Raw genomic sequence first — 18,626 nt, forward strand, 5'->3', positions numbered from 1 at the left:
ATGAATATACATTTTAGATAGGTACACATTCGTTATTATTGTTACCTTATGTTCCATAAGTAGTTCCATAATAGTACTGTGCCACTGCAGTATAAACAGGTGCTGCTAATTTTTATCGAATTTTATCAATCCCTATACAAAAAATTCCTTAAAAACATAAAAAATACACTAAAAATATCAAAAAATGCAAAATAAAAAAAAGTGAAATTTTTTTATTCCTTGAAATTAACTTTTTTCTTGGAAAGCAATGTTTTCGTCAATGCATTTAAATCCGTTTTTTACTTATTAGTTATTATACCACATTACCACTGTCGCTATAGGTTGAACATATTTTTTTCAAAAATATAGCAAAAGTACTAAAAGTACTCACATAGTACATAATATCAAAGGCGGATCCAGGGGGGGCGATCACTCCCCCCTCCCGTTCTCTCAAAAAAATATTTTGAAATCCCTGATTTTAGTTTTTGACGTAATTATACTTTAAGGGTAACAAAATTATAGTGATATATTTTTTTTATTACTATTACTATAAAAAATATTTTTTTTGTTCTGTTCGAGACTGTGCAGGAAAGTAACATAATAAGTACTTTTTTATGAATACTTAGACGACCCATTCATTACAATTTGGTATTTGATTCACCACACTTTTCTTTTTAATTGATAATATCAAAGATCTTGGATAACATATTAACATTGGCCATTGCTAATGCATTTAATCACTTTTTTACTGTTACTGTTTTTATACTTTTTAATGTCGAAAACAATCTTTCTGCTGATACTGATGCCAGGTATTGTTGCTACAAATGCTACAATACGCGTAACTTTAAATAACATTATATTATAATTTATATAATATATTAATATAAAATAAATTATAATAAGTTAACAACTTTATCCAAAACGGCAACTCTTATAGTGGAGAATTTGAAAAAAATTAGTTACATCACAATTTTGTGCTGTAGCTTGAATTAAGATTAAATTTAACTGGTGGGCATAAAAATGAAATAAATGTGAAATAATTTTGTATTCATCTTTTATGAGTTTTTAAACGCCCAAAAGTTTAAGATTTTAAATTTAAATGCGTATTTATTATATATAAATACCCATTTAACATGAGTAGGTATTAATTTTTCCATTCAAATGAGCCAAATCATTTATTCGGTTTTAGTGACCAATTTTTGTTATCAGAAGTAAGACAAGAATAGTAAACAAGGAGAATAAAACAAACTTAGCCATATTAATATAACCATTAATCAATTATATTTTGAATAAATGTATTTATTAAAACTTCTTTTAAACTCTCTAGACTTAGTTTTTTTAATTTGTATTGTATTTAAATTGTGGGGAATATACTATAAAGTACTGTTTGCAGGCAGTTCGGGGCACAATGAATTTGTGCCTGTATAAATATTAAATAGGTAGGATTTTATACCTACTACCATGTATAAATATAGTATGTCCGTATTGTACGTCGTAGGCAAAATCTATAAAGAATATATATAGATTATAGATATTAAATATTTTTTCTTTATAGATCTTAAGATCTTGCGTCGTAGGAGCGCTCGCATTTGATAATATTTTTTTTTTATATAATATTTTCAAATAATATGATAGAAGCCAGTTGCCAGTGCCCAGTACCCCAGTGGCCCAGTAGGTACACTAACTATATTTTGAAATTTGATGGAACTAATACCTATTGAATTTAAATCTAATATAAATTCTTCAATAACCTTATTTTAATTTTGTAGGTTGGGCACGTGCCCATGAGATCCATTGCATGAGTCGCCACTGGTACCTAGACACACAATAATTGCGCATAATGCATACTATGTATTATCAGTATTTTTAAATTATAAAAAACATACGAGGAATCTTGTTTCAATTTTAAATTATTTTTACAAAAACAAAAAAATTATCAATTTAAAATTGAAAAAGTTTAAAATTAAAATAATATAAAATATAGCTGAATTACCCGGCTTTGCCTGTGTGCAGTTTTTGCTTTCTCAAAATGAAATTTTTAAATCAACACTGAACACACATTGTTGTGTTTTAAGGGGATTGGAAGCAGTGATTTTCTGTCTGTCTTACACACGTGGGACATAAGAAAAATAGCTATACGCGCTTGACAGAAATTTAGGTACTTTTAGTTGTTCAATTTAAAATATGTAAAGATGATTGAATTGTTATACAAGTTTACTTTGCATCGGTCAAAGCATATTATTAATATTTTTAATATATTTAATAACAAAAATTGTCAAATTTATAAAATTTAAAATATTTATTCTCATCAAAATATTTATTTTAAATAATAAAACAATCGAATAAGTGCTTAGACCAATGCAAAGTAAACTTGTATAACAATTCAATCATCTTTACATATTTTAAATTGAACAACTAGAAGTACCTAAATTTTTGTCAGGCACGTATAGCTATATATGTTCTACGTGTGTTAGACAAAGACAGAAAGCACCGCTTCCAATCTCCTTAAAGACGAAAAACATTTATTTTATAATTTATATAATTGAGCTAATCGGTGACCGGTGTTTTACGCATCAGAACAATTCATATCTACACGCTGATAAAATACACACACAAAAAAAAGGTCAGGTTACAGGTAGCTGGAAACTCTCGGGACGTTGTGTCGTACCGTATTCCCGTTATCGGCCAACTGCTATTATTATTATTATATGAATATAGATATACAAATTACACGTAAAAATTTATTTTCACCGATTTCAGCCATTTAAAATCAAAATTTTGAAAATCGGGCGACGTGATGACACTCAGACAGGTATTTGGAACAACTCTGTAAAAAAAAAATTGGAAAAAAGTTAAATAGCGTCGTCACAAAATTGGTTCATAAAAATGGCTTGTTCTTATATATATATATATATATATATATAAATATAAGGATTACTATAAATAATAATTTAAAAGGAGATTTTTTTAAATTAAGTCACATATTTATTTTTTTATTATACCAAAAACTGGTATTATGTAAGTTATCTTGTTTTTATTTTTCATGGTATTTTTAAGTGTTGGGAATTTTTGACTGCCCCTTCCAATGTTTAAAAAAGCAAAACATCTAATGTTTTAATTTATTACCAGAAACTACTTTCAATATTGAAGATTGATAATTTTTCTGATGTTTTGACACAAATAAAACCATACACAGCATTGTAAAAACAATAGTTAATAGGTACATAATTGTTCTGTTCAGAATTAAGTATAACAAATCAAAATAACCAGTCATTAACGTGGAAAATAAATCAAATACTCTTGGAAATATCAAAATATTGATTTAGTTTAATAAAATATTTAAACAAGGGTTTTGCCGTTCTGGCCATTTCATTATTTTAAAGGATTTCTGTTCCAAAATTAGTTATTTTTCGAGACAGTTTCAATCTATGAAAATTCAGATCTGCCGGTATTCTTCATCCAAAAAAATAATATCATTGTTTTATATTATATATTTGTATCTAATTATTAAATGATTCATAACAAAAAAATGTTTCAGTAAGTGGATTTCTTTCACAAATCAAGTTACTGAGAAGGAGCTAGTCATATGCAACCAAGAAATAATCTTAAAAGCAAATACATTTGTGATGATACAATTTTATAAAGAGCCACTTATGTATTGTATATTTAAAAAAAATTTCTTGCATCCTATTTCTATATAGACACTAGTACAGGTTAAGAAGTCTACTTTCTCATTTTTTACTAATAACAACAAATAACTAATAAAAAATCTTAGCCCTTGAAACTCAATAAAACGTATTCACGGCTAGTCAAATACTAAAATTTTGAGTGAACATTAAATACCCATAAAAAAAAAATGTATAAATATATAAATAAAAACTATCTGAAAACAAAATTTTAAATCAACTAAATTGATTTATTACTAATTGTTTAAATAAACTAAAGAAATATATTAAATACCATGTAAATTATTTACGGTATAGGCCGTATAGAGCCATATATAGTATGTTAAATACATTGTATAAGTTTAACCGTATTGAAATTTAAACTACTTATGAAATGTAAATATTTTGATAAAAGCCTTAAAGGTAAACACTTTAATATATATAAATTCTGATTCTTTTCAAAGTGTAGAAAAGTACTATTAAATCCCAATTCCTAAGTACATAGTACAATTTAAATATGAAGAAAATAATAAAACAAAAATCTGTAGTTTATATAATTTATAAAATTGGAATTTAATACTAAGTAATAATTATCAACATATAAGATTTATAAACCGTGACTAATGACTACTTGAGAATATTCACAAGTGAATACACATTAAATATTAATTATCAAACTGCTGAACATTCTGATGTTTGTAAATATTTAATATTAATGAAAAATAAATGTTTGATCACTTATTATTTAAAAAAATTTGAGAGCATTCCTAAAATAAATAGAAATTAATTTCAATAATTATATTTTAATATAATGGCACTAAAATATATCGGTCGGCAATTAATTATAATAATTTTAACATTATTAATGTGTAAGTTGTTCTAAATATTAATGTATTCTCTTCATATCCACTTAGTAAATAAGGATAATCAATAAGATTTATTAAAAAAAAAAAACAGTAATTTGATATCATCATTTGAAATATACATAATTATTCATACTTGTATTCAAAATTTTATACAATTCATAAATCACTAAATCATTGTTTGGAATTCTATTAGTTTTATATTTGATTTTTTATGTTCTTCATTTTACCACAATTAAGTAAATGATTAACATTTAAAAATATTCTTAGTCTTCTAATGTGACATTTTTGAATAGATATGACATGGACTCTTTATTATGAATTCTGCGAATAGCCTCTGATAATAAAATACTTATGTCTACAGTTTTGATTTTGTGACATTGCATTTTTTGGATTTCATGAGGAATTGTATTTGTCACAACCACCTATAATAAGTAAGCATAATGAATTCGCTAATTTAAACTTGTGTTATTTTATTATTAATTTACTTCATCAATTGGCGAAGATTCAATAAGTCTTGGAGCATCGGAAGATAAAAGACCATGAGTAGCCAAAACATAAATTTTATAAGCACCACGTTCCTTCAATACTTCAGCAGCAGCTACAAATGAAGCAACATCATCTACCATGTCATCCTGAAAAATATTTGCTTTTTAAGAAATTTCCATTAATCATGTTGTTAAAATCCATATTTTTTACTGACCACCATAATAGCGATACGACCACCAACATCTCCCACTACATTAATGGGAGGTTTTTCTTTGGCTGGATGTTGTGGTACTCCTACTCCCACATCCATTGTTCTTGAACGAGATGTTGACGGTGGTGGAGAATTTCTTCCATCAACCATATCAGAGTCGGATTCCTTTTGTTCACCGTGAATAACAGCAATTCCTAAACGTAAACGTTCAGCATATGATGTAGCTTTTTTAGCTGATCCAGGATTTCTTGCAACAATAACAGCGTTACGATAATCAGGAATCTATTTAAATTCATAAAACATTTTATTAACACAAATTAGAAAGTCTACTTCAATAAAAAAAATGTATTACTATAATTTTTAAATTTTTAATAATACATTATTTTGAACATATAGGGCAGGCCACTGTGTAATCTATCTTAGTTCTTGCATTTCTATAATATGAAAGCACAGTGGCAACCTTGCAATTAAAAATATAGTATGTTACTATATTTTAAAATTAATATTTGGAAAATTGAAGACCTACACATTCTTGAATATATTGTAAAAGGAATGGCGATGCTCTCAAATTGTCAACTGGACATTCAAAAAAACCTTGAATTTCTTTTTGGTGAAGATCCATTGTAATCACATGAGTTAAACCTGATGAACACAACATCTTTGCTAAAAGTTTGGATACAATAGAACCACGTTTTCGCATTTTACCTAAAGCAAAATCAATTATAAATTATTCATGAAGGTAATAAGTGAAATTATTTTTAATACATTGTTTACTGTAGGGTAGATAAGGAATAACTCCAACAATGCTTTTGGCAGAAGAAGTTTTGCATGCATATGCCATGATTAAGAGTTCCATTATATTATTATTTACATCTCTAAAACAATTCAATAGAATATAAGATATATAACAAGATTTAAAATAATAATTATCTTATAGCTAAACATAGGTAATCAGTAATTATTAAAAAGGCATATATTAATATATAAATATGTATACAGGAATGTCAAAATAAAGATTATGACTTTATGAGTTATGATGTAATCATTTAAAAATATAAATAAATACATACTGAGATATAATTAAGCATGTTTTAATTCAATGGGCATTAAAATGTTATTCAGAACAAATGTATTAATGCTCGATGATGTGTACTATCTTTTTATAATAATAATATAACTTCATCATTTAAATTGTAATTATTACGTTCTTTTTTTTTAATTCATTTATGATATAAAATTATAAAAATTACTATATTTAATATTTCCAAGTACTAATCTTACTTTAATAGTTTAGGTAAATAACATAAATGAACCAATATTAATGAAATAGAAAATCAGATGAAATAAATATATATAATTATAAAATCTATGATTTATAATACATATACTTTTTAATTTATTCAAAATGTTTTATTGGTTCATAAGAATAGTTAAGACTATTAAAGTATTAATAAGTATCACAAAATTATGGCAGTTAGTAGTAAAACTGTATGGTTTTATTAGCAATGAGCTTTTTAAATAGTCAGTAACAAGTTTAGAAACTATCCACCTTAAACATTTTGTTAATAGATTTAATATTTTAAACAATGAAGTAGAAAACAATAATTGTAATTTGTATAAAGAATTCACATAATGTTAACATCAGACACGTTTCTTTGATTTTATAAATTATTAAAGAAAAAAATGTGTGTTCGATAAAAGGTCTAATACATTTTATTTGTAAATATTAAATAATTAAGTTACATTTTATAAAAAAAACCTAACTGTGAGTTTGAGAAATGTTTTGCTTCCTTAAACTATTAGAGTATCAACACCAAGTTAATACATTTGTAAAGCAGCCAACTAATAACTTATTTTTAGCAAATTTAAATAAAATTGCCAAGAAAACAAACAGTTAATCAAACAATCATAAAGAATGATCAATATCACAATGCATCAACAGATATTTATACCTTAGATTCCTTATTACTAAACAAAAATTCAGCCCTTACGTTTAAAAATGTTTCAAATTATTGTTTACAACTCAGAAAATACAAATTTTACCACAGATATTTGTATTATGATGAGATTATATTTATATGTTAGTTTTTATAATTATAAATGCAAATAAATTTATGTTATAATGCTTATTCAATAATTCAAAAAAATGTAGGAAATTGGCTAATATAAAATGTATTATTATTGAACTATTTGTATAAATATTATTTATTAATTATACATACTTTGAACCAGTTTGAATGATGTATATGTCTTTACCACGAACGGAATCACTTATTTGGACAGATGTTTCTCGGTTAGTGGTATAAGAAACAGCGCACCGGGCCGGTTTAACACCAAGTCGGCTGTAAATTTAATGATTTAAATATCTATAATCCGTAGAAATTAGAAATACTCTTTAAATTATAATTACCGAGCCACCAAATTGGCTAGTTCGAGGTGCGAATTTCCGCTAATTATCATGATGTCCGTCGATGTAGCTATGTCCATGGTGATTAGTACGTTTGACCAAAATTAACGAGAGTTCGGTATTTCAAATTAATTCAAGCAAATCGATCACTAGATGGGAATTCCTGCCAACAGTCAATGGCCAATGTACAGAGTGCAGATTTATTATAATAATATTTAACATCGAGGTTTGATTGATTTGAAAATAAATGAATTTGATAAGCCTAATTTTTATTTTTTTATCAACAACAGCTTAGATCAAAGACGTTGTATTGTTACAGTGATAGCAACGGCGGCTCACTTGTTGAATGTTGATTAGGTATTATACAAAAAAAATAAATAATTTTACATTTTATAATTTTTCCTAACTGTTAATCGCCGTGAATAAATGTGATATAAATATATAATACGACAGAATAGATGAAATTCAAATTTATTCTGTGATAATACTATAATAATATACATTATAATTTACTATTTGTTATATTAATTAACCGCTTTATTTTATTTTATTATCTTGTAACTGTTTATATTTTAGTCTTTTGGTCTTTGATTTGCCGTATACATGTATACTGAAACATTAAAATATCATACAAACATTAATTTAATCTGTGACTGCAGATATTATAGTTGTATGGTAACAGTTTAATTAGTTAAATCATCATTTCTATAGAAGGTATGGATAATTATTTTTCGCAATAATTAAAAGTCAAAGCCTGTAACGTTATCGATTTAATTACATAATTGTTGAGTATTATTTTTAATTTATAATTGAACATTTATAACTAAATAATATGGGTTATGAATTATGATGATCATGTACACGAATTTAATTTTAAAAAAAACTAAACAGAAATAAAACCACAATATTTGAGCGAAATATTTTCAGAGGAGTATTTTAGCAATCTTGTTAATCTCTTGTGTTAGATATATAATATTAAATATACGTCTTAATTATAGCTCGGATATTAGGAAATTTTAAACGAGTGTTTAATAACTAAAGTTGAGAATTTGTATGGAAATGAATTTATTTAGCTTATTGTACAAAGCTTTTTCAGGGGTGTTAATTTTTAAGGATTTCAATATAGGCAATTTTATAAGAGCGTGCGTGTCTCGTGTCGATCATGTAAATGTGTGTGTAGTAAGTGATTACTTATTACTCATTTTAAAATAGTATGAATGACTGTGTGTACCTAAGTGTAAAAGAAATATCAGTGCGCTGCCGCACGAGCACGTACCTACTATACCTATTGTCTTCAATAACATACTACACAAAATTACGTGATTATTTTGTTTATTTTTGTCAAAAGTTTAAATCATTAATCTTTTGAAAATTATTTTAACTGACCTATTTATTCGATAGAATTTATGAGAATATTTTTGAATTTTTATGGAATTTACTTGAAAAGAACTTTCTTAAACATTTTTAGTTAATTTTTTCACTTCAATATTATTATGACATTTTCAAGAATGAATTCTAATGTATTTTCAGAAATTTAATCCGATGTCTAGGATAATTGGTAAAATTAGCACAGTATACATATTATGTGAAGTTTGGTAGAAAAAACAGATGGGATCGAATTAAATAAGACACAAAAAAATTCAATTTCGAAATTATATTTTGCTTTTTATTTTTAAGACTTTTTTTGGCCATTTTAGGCGATTTTTTAACTTAATTACTTTCTACAGAATAAACATTTGTACGATTATCTTTATTTTTAATTTTCGTCTTCTATTCATATAACACATCTTACACGTGCTGTACCGGATGTATACCTATTTATGTGACATGCGTTTAATTATATCTTTATTTCGGAATAATTATTTGTATATAGTTACACCTGCAGCCAATAATATACAAAGAAAACGTAGTCGTGAGTGGATTCAGGATACTTATTACTCAAAACTTTTACCCTTCCATTTCGACGTGTATAATCTATATGATCTTTGAATTAAATTGCCAACTTCTGTATACCCGCGGGCCGCAATTGGTGTTGTCGGCGTGAGTGGGAGACGCAGCGTAGCCGCCGAACCCCCCAAGAAGGCATATATTAATTATGTACGATTTAACAATTCGCCGTGCCCTTAAATGAGCTTCAGCCACCAATAGGTATATATAGGTATTACCCATGAACCCAGCACAGCACGACCGTCATGCAGCTACACAGGCATACAGCTGCAGCTGTACAACGCCGACCGCGGGCCTTACATACAAACTGTTGGCAGCCAGCAAAGAAACCCGCGAGGCCGCAAGTTGGTACGACTTCTACGGTGGCGACGGCGACGCCGCCGTCGGAGCGCTTTCGCCGCTGACGCCCACCCCGAATCGTTAAGGCCAACTAACGGTGCAGCGCAACCCTCTCGCGAGTGGTGACACGATGTATAATATTTTCAATGTGTGTGTGTGTGTGTGCGTGTATATTATATAAATATATATCGAACAGCGCGGCATGGGTGCAGCGGGTGGTCGCGTCGGGCGGGATGCAACGACGATAGCGGTGGCTCAGCGCGCCCACTTCACCCTCCTTATCCCGCGGAGCCGTTGCGCGACGAGCGTCGTTGAAAAATCAATGAACGCCGTTATCTCGGCAAAAGCTCTCTCCTGGCCGCCGCCGCCGCCGCCTCGTCGCGCGTTTGATAATACGCGGGTTTTGTACACAAGCGGAAAACATCAAAACAAAACGAAATCCACCGCTGACCGCACAATACATCATAATATAATACATTATACGCGACGCACAGAGGTGTACGCGTAATCGCGACAGTAAAATATTATTAATCGATCACCGCGACCTTTATAACGTTATAGTATATTGTATCGCGCAAAAGTCGACCGTACCGCGAATACCGTCTTCCGCGCTCAACGTTATTATTTCGGCGCACCGTCTCCGTACAGATCGCATTTATCGCTGTCACCGTCGATCGTCGCAGGTATGGATCCTGGTCCTCAAGCCTACGGGGCCGGCAAAGTGGGCGGCCAGTTTAACGTTCAAAACTTTGTCCGCAAGCCGCACGTGTTCGTCAGACTGTTGTCGTTGGTACGTATACGATATTATAATATATAATATTATCATAACGATAGATTATAATAAAATATAATACGCGCACACGTGCAGTGCTGTGCGCGTTTAATACGCGACGTACGATATGGCCATACGTGACGCACATGACGTGCCTACATGGGACGATCGCATTGGGCCAGATCGACGATTGAGGGGACGATTTTTCATTTTAATACATTTAGTTCGATGTATATACATCACTGAAATTCGCAGACGTACGAGTAGTTTAAGTGAATTCTTTTTTTATTTGTATGTACGCGCGTGGATGAAATATCAACGCACATTTATGACCAGTGTTTATGACGTGACGTGACGTTTAGTTTCTTTTTTTTTATTAATTAATAATTAATAACGCTTTAAATTGTAACTTTTTATCCAGCGATTCAGCCGCGAACATAACATATGTGTTATGTATAAATTATACACGCAATTTTTTGTTGTGCTTATAGTCTACTGTTCTGGTTTGTTTGCATTTAAATGCTGTTACGGGTCGATCGTATTGCCTATTATGCTAAGTAAGCACAAAACAATATGATTCGTGAAAATGTGAGATTAAAAATACAATTTCTACTGTAGTAGAGTATATTCGTGCAAATTTCAACATTTTACATTTTTTAGAGCATCATACGTATATAAACTACTATTTGAAGGTCATATAGGTATATTGCACTATTTTGAAACTTTTGAAAATTGAAAATTGAAGAAAATAAAAATAAAAACTGGTTGTTCAGTAGAAACAAAAAAATATCAATTTAAAAAATCTACGTTTACCTATACTAAAATTATTATTTAATACTTTAAAATAGGCACAAAATACTATAATTTTTTTCTATATTTTACTATACCTAACTAGTTTTTATATTATTCTTTGAAAATTACAATTATAGATAGGTAATACAATAACAAACGAATAAATAAACAGTAGTGCAATTTTTTTATAATAGCACGGTTTTAACGAGTACATTTTACCACTCCATACTTGGCCATTTTTAATAACTCATAAACGTATATTTTTTAAAAACACATTTTGTGATTTTTTAATTAATTTGAATACCAGGCTTAGACTTCTTACTTATAAATATTATTGAAGCTATAATATGTATAGTATGTACAGAGATAGTGACAAATAGTGACCCATAATTTTAAATTACACTGGGTGTATTAATTGGTAAACCGAGCCTGTATATAATAACATTAATAATACATACATGGATATATCATATATGAATTGTCATATATGGCATATGCAGATAATATTGCGTTCATATTATTTTGTCCGTCGCGATCGTCGACTCATGTATGATCATGATCCGTTGATGCGTATCGCGTATTATAACCGTATAAGGTTAGTTTAATAGTATGTAGTAATAGACGAAGCAGTCTAATCAAATATATAAGTGGGTGGGGAAATGGATAGGTAATAACCTATATATAGTGTTGTAATAATACCGTAGAATAATTTTGTATCCAACGAGAAACATAGCGTAAAATCGCAATCAAAGCCATAACTAGGTTAATATCACATCTTTAACTTAAATACCTATAGCTACTATTAAACTACGAGAAGAGAATATTTTTGAAATATTTTCATACGAAGTAATTACTGCCGTTATACGGTTTCTTTACAACTATAATTTATGCTATTGTATGAATTCTTTACATTTGGAAGAAATTATAAATGCAATGCATTTAACTTTTACATGATTAACTAATAGCTGATGCCTTAATTTAGTTTTTGCTTAGTGGAATTTTTCTATATATTGTACCTTGTTAGATTATGGATGGAAGGATTATTATATATACATTATACATATAAATACACACATACAAACGTGCATTTATGGCTTACGCCGTACTCCTTTTATAGTCTCAATTTTCAATACTGATTTGCACTATATTACGCAATCACGGGTAAAGCCAAATAAATATTAATAAGCTATGTAAAAAAAAATTTCTGTAGAAGTATCTATGAAGTAAAATACTTGTACGGTTAGAAAATGTTATAATGGTGAAGTATATGACGTGCAATATAGAAATAAAAGTGAAGAGCATCCCCTTTATCAGTTTTCACGACGTCAACATCACTTCAAACCACTATGTAGTCCTCCAAAAACATGCATAATCATATTAAAATTTATTAATACTATAATATATACTATATACTATACATATTACTTCGTGTAGGTAAAATGTAACATAAATGTATATTTACTTAATAGCTGGGGAGTTGCATTCACAAGACCGAAATAGTACACATATTTAAATCAACAATACATTTTTTTTTCTAATTCCAATTACGTATAGTAAAAAAATATCAATTAGTCAACTAGGTATAAATGATTTAGTGCAATTTAAACCAAAATAAGGCACGGATTATGTACCTAAGTAACAAATAATTATAATTTAAAAGTTAAGGGTACGGAGATAATCTTATTGATATCTTAAGCAGTAGATAGAAATTCAAAAAAATATTAAAATATTATTTTATTGAAGTAAAGGGGCTTATATATTAATATGTAAAATGAAAAATGTGATACATTTTATAAAATATAATGAATAAAATTAACAAAATTTCGTATAGTGTTCTATTTTTTGTGATAAATGTATACGCATTATATTATTGTTAATAATATTTTTATTATTATTTTATTTTTTTTTTGCACATTATGAATGTATCGTAACTTTCTGAAATTGTTTAAATTTTAAAAATATTGTTTATGCTATGAGTAAGCACCAAACTACGAATATAATATATGCATTTTAAGAAAAGAAATACTTATTTGCATATTCTATTCACGTGGTAACCTTTTATACTGTGATGGTTTGAAAAGTAAATTTGCGAATGCATTTTATAGAATATTACCTAAGTACAACATAATTATAAAATAATTATCGATTAGACGTTTTTGGGATATAATAATAATCATTATATATTATTATTATTTTATAAAATTGTAATATCAACGAAATCTAAAGATATTTAAAAATTATCTCAATTTATTGTTGAATTGAATTCACATTTGTTATTTATTTATTTTTTTGATGAGCTCAAAAGTGAATTTTTACATTTTTAAGAATATTATGTTTATTATTATTTTGTAACTGTGAATCATCAAATTAAGTTACTCTACTTATAGTACATATAGGTTATAATAATTAATAAAAATTAATCAGTATGAGATACATGTTTTTTGTAACAAGCTTGGGTGATTTTCCGTAGCTTAATCTAAGCTAACAAATTAATCCTTCAATTCAAAAAAATATACTTTGAGTTAAATTTATGTTTAACCAAAAACTTTCGAAGTATTTAATGTCTTGACACTGATGTTTATGTTTATCTATTATATATTTTTATCTCTTTAATTAATTCTTTTGTGCTTTATAATTATTTTAGTTATTTGGTTTGATCGTATATTTTTGTGCATCATCTGGCTCATGGACTACAGACACAAAAACCAACGAGGAAGTATGCATGTTCAAGCTTAAGAGTTTTGGTTGTCACATTGGTGGAGTGGTGGGCTTTACGTCAGTGATCGGAGCAGCTGTATTCGTTGGCGGCGAATATTATTTTGAAAACGTGCCGTCGGTGAAAAGCCGTAAACATTATGTGCTCATTGACCTTGGATTCTCATGTAAGAACCATTGATAAGCAAACATAAAACTAAACTCTAGACACGTATCATATAGTTCCGCAAAATATGGTTATTAATTTATTTTTAGTATTTTATAAATGTTAGGTATCTAAATAGTTTTAAAAATAATTCAACAATTGTTGTGCTTTATCTATAAACCATTTTGTAACTTTAAAAATGTGTTTTTTGCTAGTTTCAATTGATATAGATAACAATAAGTTCTGTCAATTATTTAAGTCATAGAATATAATGAAAAAAAAAATCCAAAAACTCGTTTTAAACAAATATATATATAATCGTATGTTAAATTACAACTATCAAAAAATATTTCCATTTTACTAAGACAGTAAAGACACTAAATAGAAAAAAAAATTAAACTTAATATTGAAGTTTAAGATTATTGAATTATTGAATTATTATTAGTATTCAATTGTTTTTGTAAAATATTGCAAATCTATTGATTCGATTTTTCAATTAGTGGTTAAAATAAAAAATTTTTCTAATAAATATTATACTAAGCCGAAAGCTATAGATGTTGTTTAGTATATAGTTTATCGAGAGTGTAGAATTTTATATATAGTAAATAGCTAAATAACATAATACTTATTTTGAGGCGAGTGAACACAAATGCAAAATATTTGTATTACATCTATACTTTTAATATATTTTTAAATTTCAGGTCTATGGTCGTTTTGGAATTTTTTACTTTTCATTTATCTATCTAACTCATGGAGTGATACACCCGATTTTCCTGATTCAATTAGCACTGCCAATCCAACCACTGCCATTTATTTTGCATTATTTGCTATTTTTTCATGGGTATGTTCAAAAACTTCGTATTTGATTACATCAATATATAATCATTATCATTTATGTATTTGATTAAATTTTGTCACAGGGGACTTCTGCATATTTTTCATACCAAAGATATCAAATGGGCGTAGATCCAGCATTTATATCATCTTTTGAAGCCGATCAGTTTGGAGCATACGACGAAACGCAAAATAACAGTACCAACGAATCTCCGTTTAATAAACAGATGTCGGGTATGAGTTAATATATTAAATAGTGATTAAAAATTTTGTTATTGTAAATATTGTTTTTGTTCTTACTTTTTTTCACTACATATATAGCGAATATATTATGTAAGCAGGTATATTACTCCACACGTGTAGGTATGTGTTAATACTTAATGATACGAAACTACGAAACATAATATAAGTATAATATAGGTTTTAATATGCATTTTTTTTCGGTTAAAAGGAAAATGTTTAAAAGGCCACAAATAAAAATCGCACAAATTTCACATCACAAAAATCAGCAATAAATTTGTTTAACATAAATATTTTTGACATACATCTATTTTAATATTATTTACCCTCGCAAATGTTTTTTTTATTAAATGTATGTATTCATTTACGTCAAAAGTTAACATCCAATTAGTGAAAATTTCATAGATCAACCACCCTTATAGGTTATAATAGGTATTTATGTAAAATATGAAGAGAATAAAATATATCCTATTAGCATACAAGACATCATAAAATTACACTCAATTCAAAAACACTCATATTATTGAAATTATTGTGTAGTTATTCATTTGTTTTATCATCTAGGTGAATATCAAACTCAAGCTTACTAAGTACACAATCAGTTTTCCAACGATGATACTGAACATACCAGGAGATTGTGTTTTTACTACACGTCATACCAAATTACTTATCGCTGATGGTATTACTGGTTTTATTACTTCACAATAACTAAACAACGTATTTTATTGAATAGTTAGTTGCGAGTAGTATCAATTTTTGAAATTTGTAACAAATTCGTTTATGATAATTATATGTATTTTTATTATTATTATTATTTATTTTTTATTTTTTGATATACTTATTGTATCATTACATTTTAAACTAATATTCTATACATCATTGTTGTTGTCCATTTATAAAAACATAAGTAAATTTTAGTAAAAAATTGTGAAATAATTATTGGTATTGTTAATAGATTTTCTTTAAATAAAATTATATCAAGCGCCGATGAAAGCTAAAATGAAATATAATGCATCACGACGCAAAGTTTAACGATCAAATTCTTAGAGTTTATACTCAATAACATAATATGCATAGCTGTTTATGTATATACTGTTATAAGTAACGTACAAAAAGAAGTAATATAATTCTAATCAATCTCTATAATAATGTTCTTTTTCTAAAATATAAGTGACAAACATATTTTTAAATAAATAGAAATAATTACTCATATTAATAAAAATGTCGCAGGCAATATTAGATTTTAGTAATTTAGATATAATTTAGGTACATCATCGTGATCAATGCGATTATTACGAACGCATTTCTATTTTGCCGTATCAGTATTTTGTCGGTAGATACCTCCTATATCTTAATATTATATACTATTATATAAATTATTAATCAACTATTAATATAAACATTACTATATTATTACATACAAGTGCTAACGCACGTATATATTATATATTTTTTTTTCTTGAAATATATTTGAAGTGATGTGAAATATATGCATACGGATTATTCATGTTGTGGGTTTTGATTACCTATAATTCTTTATAGATAATAAAACGATGATATGTTCGACTTCTTTATCTAAAATGTATTTTTATATTTTCATTCGTGATCATTTTTTTCACGAAAGCCATGAGAGTACCTGTATAGAAAAAACAATTGTACCTATATTTCTTTTAACCTAAAAGTAACGCATGATACCATATTATTGATTTTAAGATAAGTGGACAATATATATTTAAAATGGTTGTACCTATATACAATGTATATGTATACTTAATATTACAAGTGGCGAGTATTGGCCGAGTAGAATATATTATTAGACTATTAGTATTTAAATATATAATACGACATAGAAATACAACAATTATATTTTGATAATTTGACATGTTTATGTCGGTATTGAGGCAGGTTTTAGAAAGTCATATTTTCGAATGCCGAGTTTTAAAATATAAAGTTTTAGAAAATAAAATTTTTAGAATTTCAATTTTTAGAAATATATTTTTTTTTTTTGTTTACTCGTTTATAAAATGTTTTCTTGTAATTTTTTTATAAAAATATTTATATTAATATGATATAAAATAAATTTAATAATTATTAATACTTAAAATGTTAAATGATAAAATGTTTTCTAATAATTCTTTCATAATAAAAAATAAATATAATAATTATTAATACTTAAGGTTATTAACAATAGCTCCCAAAAAAATAATCTAAATTATAATTAGAATCATTAACTATTCGTTTACATATTTTCAATAAGTTATTGTTCTGTGTTTCATTGTACTTTTTTTTCTTGAATACTTTATTTGAAATCAATGATTCGATTGTTGCTTCAGTTTTATGTTGTTCTTTTTGAATTTTGAAGATAAATTCATGTATACCAGGATGTGTTGATAATAAACGATATATTTTGTTGCAAGGGCGGATTCAGGGGGGTACTGGGGGGCAAGTGCCACTCCCACTGGAAAAAATAATATTAAAAAACATGCATTTTTATTATATTGTTTTTTTTTGGGGGGGGCTATATCTATATTATATAATTTTTCCAATAAAATGCCCCGACCGTAAATACATGCTGGATCCGCCCTTGTTTTGTTGTGCCAACATTCTGCTGAATTGGATGTTCTTGGCATTTCGTTAACAGTTCGACTATGTACTGACCACATTTCAATTGGAAATCATGGTTCATAACGCGTTGCTTCAATCAAATCTATATAAATAAAATAAAATTGTGTCAATCTTGATAACGATAATTGAACAACAAAGCGTTATAATTATAACTAATATGCATTTTTGATATTTACCGTCTTCCCGATCAAACATAAACTAATTACAGATTTGGAAGTGTATCATAATTTCAACATTTTGTATTGTAAATTATATTACAAAATAAAACAATATTTTGTTTAAAACTTCTATATTTTGATATGTCTTTTTCCCGATCTTATATTCTAAAACACCATTTAACATTATTCTAAAACACAGATTTTCTAAAAGTTTTATATTCTAAAATATAAATTTTCAAAATGTTGTCATTCTAAAACTCGGCTTTCTAAAATTTGATTTTTGAAAACATGCATCCAAATCGTTTATGTCTTATGGCTGGGGGTAATTTTGATTTTTGTGCGACACGGAGAGCGTTACCACGTTAAAACGAAACCAGCTCTACTCTCCAGTTTCCAGCCAAATAAAAAAAACAAATTAAAAAAAAAAACAAAATTTATAAATACG

The 18,626-nt window shown here is 27.4% G+C and overlaps 2 protein-coding genes across 2 annotated transcripts; one reads left to right on the plus strand and one right to left on the minus strand.

The window, feature by feature from the left end:
- Positions 1-4,611: 4,611 nt before the first annotated feature.
- LOC113561064 (phosphoribosyl pyrophosphate synthase-associated protein 2) lies at positions 4,612-7,859 on the minus strand. The gene is made up of 7 exons (XM_026967266.1): positions 7,618-7,859; positions 7,430-7,549; positions 5,973-6,082; positions 5,734-5,912; positions 5,211-5,489; positions 4,996-5,142; positions 4,612-4,932 (listed from the first exon to the last, which is right to left on the minus strand). The coding sequence occupies exons 1-7, from the start codon at positions 7,692-7,694 to the stop codon at positions 4,774-4,776; spliced, it is 1,071 nt and encodes a 356-aa protein (XP_026823067.1). The 5' UTR covers positions 7,695-7,859; the 3' UTR covers positions 4,612-4,773.
- Positions 7,860-10,221: 2,362 nt separating this feature from the next.
- LOC113548537 (synaptogyrin) lies at positions 10,222-16,188 on the plus strand. The gene is made up of 5 exons (XM_026949477.1): positions 10,222-10,690; positions 14,109-14,346; positions 15,026-15,165; positions 15,245-15,392; positions 15,963-16,188. The coding sequence occupies exons 1-5, from the start codon at positions 10,586-10,588 to the stop codon at positions 15,986-15,988; spliced, it is 657 nt and encodes a 218-aa protein (XP_026805278.1). The 5' UTR covers positions 10,222-10,585; the 3' UTR covers positions 15,989-16,188.
- Positions 16,189-18,626: the final 2,438 nt, after the last annotated feature.

Source organism: Rhopalosiphum maidis, chromosome 1 (assembly GCF_003676215.2).
Source record: "Rhopalosiphum maidis isolate BTI-1 chromosome 1, ASM367621v3, whole genome shotgun sequence".
NCBI classification, from domain to species: Eukaryota; Metazoa; Arthropoda; class Insecta; order Hemiptera; family Aphididae; genus Rhopalosiphum; species Rhopalosiphum maidis.

What these genes read in the sequence shown, in the direction of transcription:
- LOC113561064 (XM_026967266.1), bottom strand. Translation starts at nt 7,694, where the DNA reads ATGGACATAGCTACATCGACGGACATCATGATAATTAGCGGAAATTCG. An exon ending in ATCATTCAAACTGGTTCAAA is followed by an intron (nt 6,083 to 7,429) that starts GTATGTATAATT and finishes GAATTGTTTTAG; the next exon opens with AGATGTAAATAATAATATAA. An exon ending in TCTACCCTACAGTAAACAAT is followed by an intron (nt 5,913 to 5,972) that starts GTATTAAAAATA and finishes ATTTTGCTTTAG; the next exon opens with GTAAAATGCGAAAACGTGGT.
- LOC113548537 (XM_026949477.1), top strand. Translation starts at nt 10,586, where the DNA reads ATGGATCCTGGTCCTCAAGCCTACGGGGCCGGCAAAGTGGGCGGCCAG. An exon ending in TCGTCAGACTGTTGTCGTTG is followed by an intron (nt 10,691 to 14,108) that starts GTACGTATACGA and finishes TAATTATTTTAG; the next exon opens with TTATTTGGTTTGATCGTATA. An exon ending in GTTTAATAAACAGATGTCGG is followed by an intron (nt 15,393 to 15,962) that starts GTATGAGTTAAT and finishes TTTATCATCTAG; the next exon opens with GTGAATATCAAACTCAAGCT.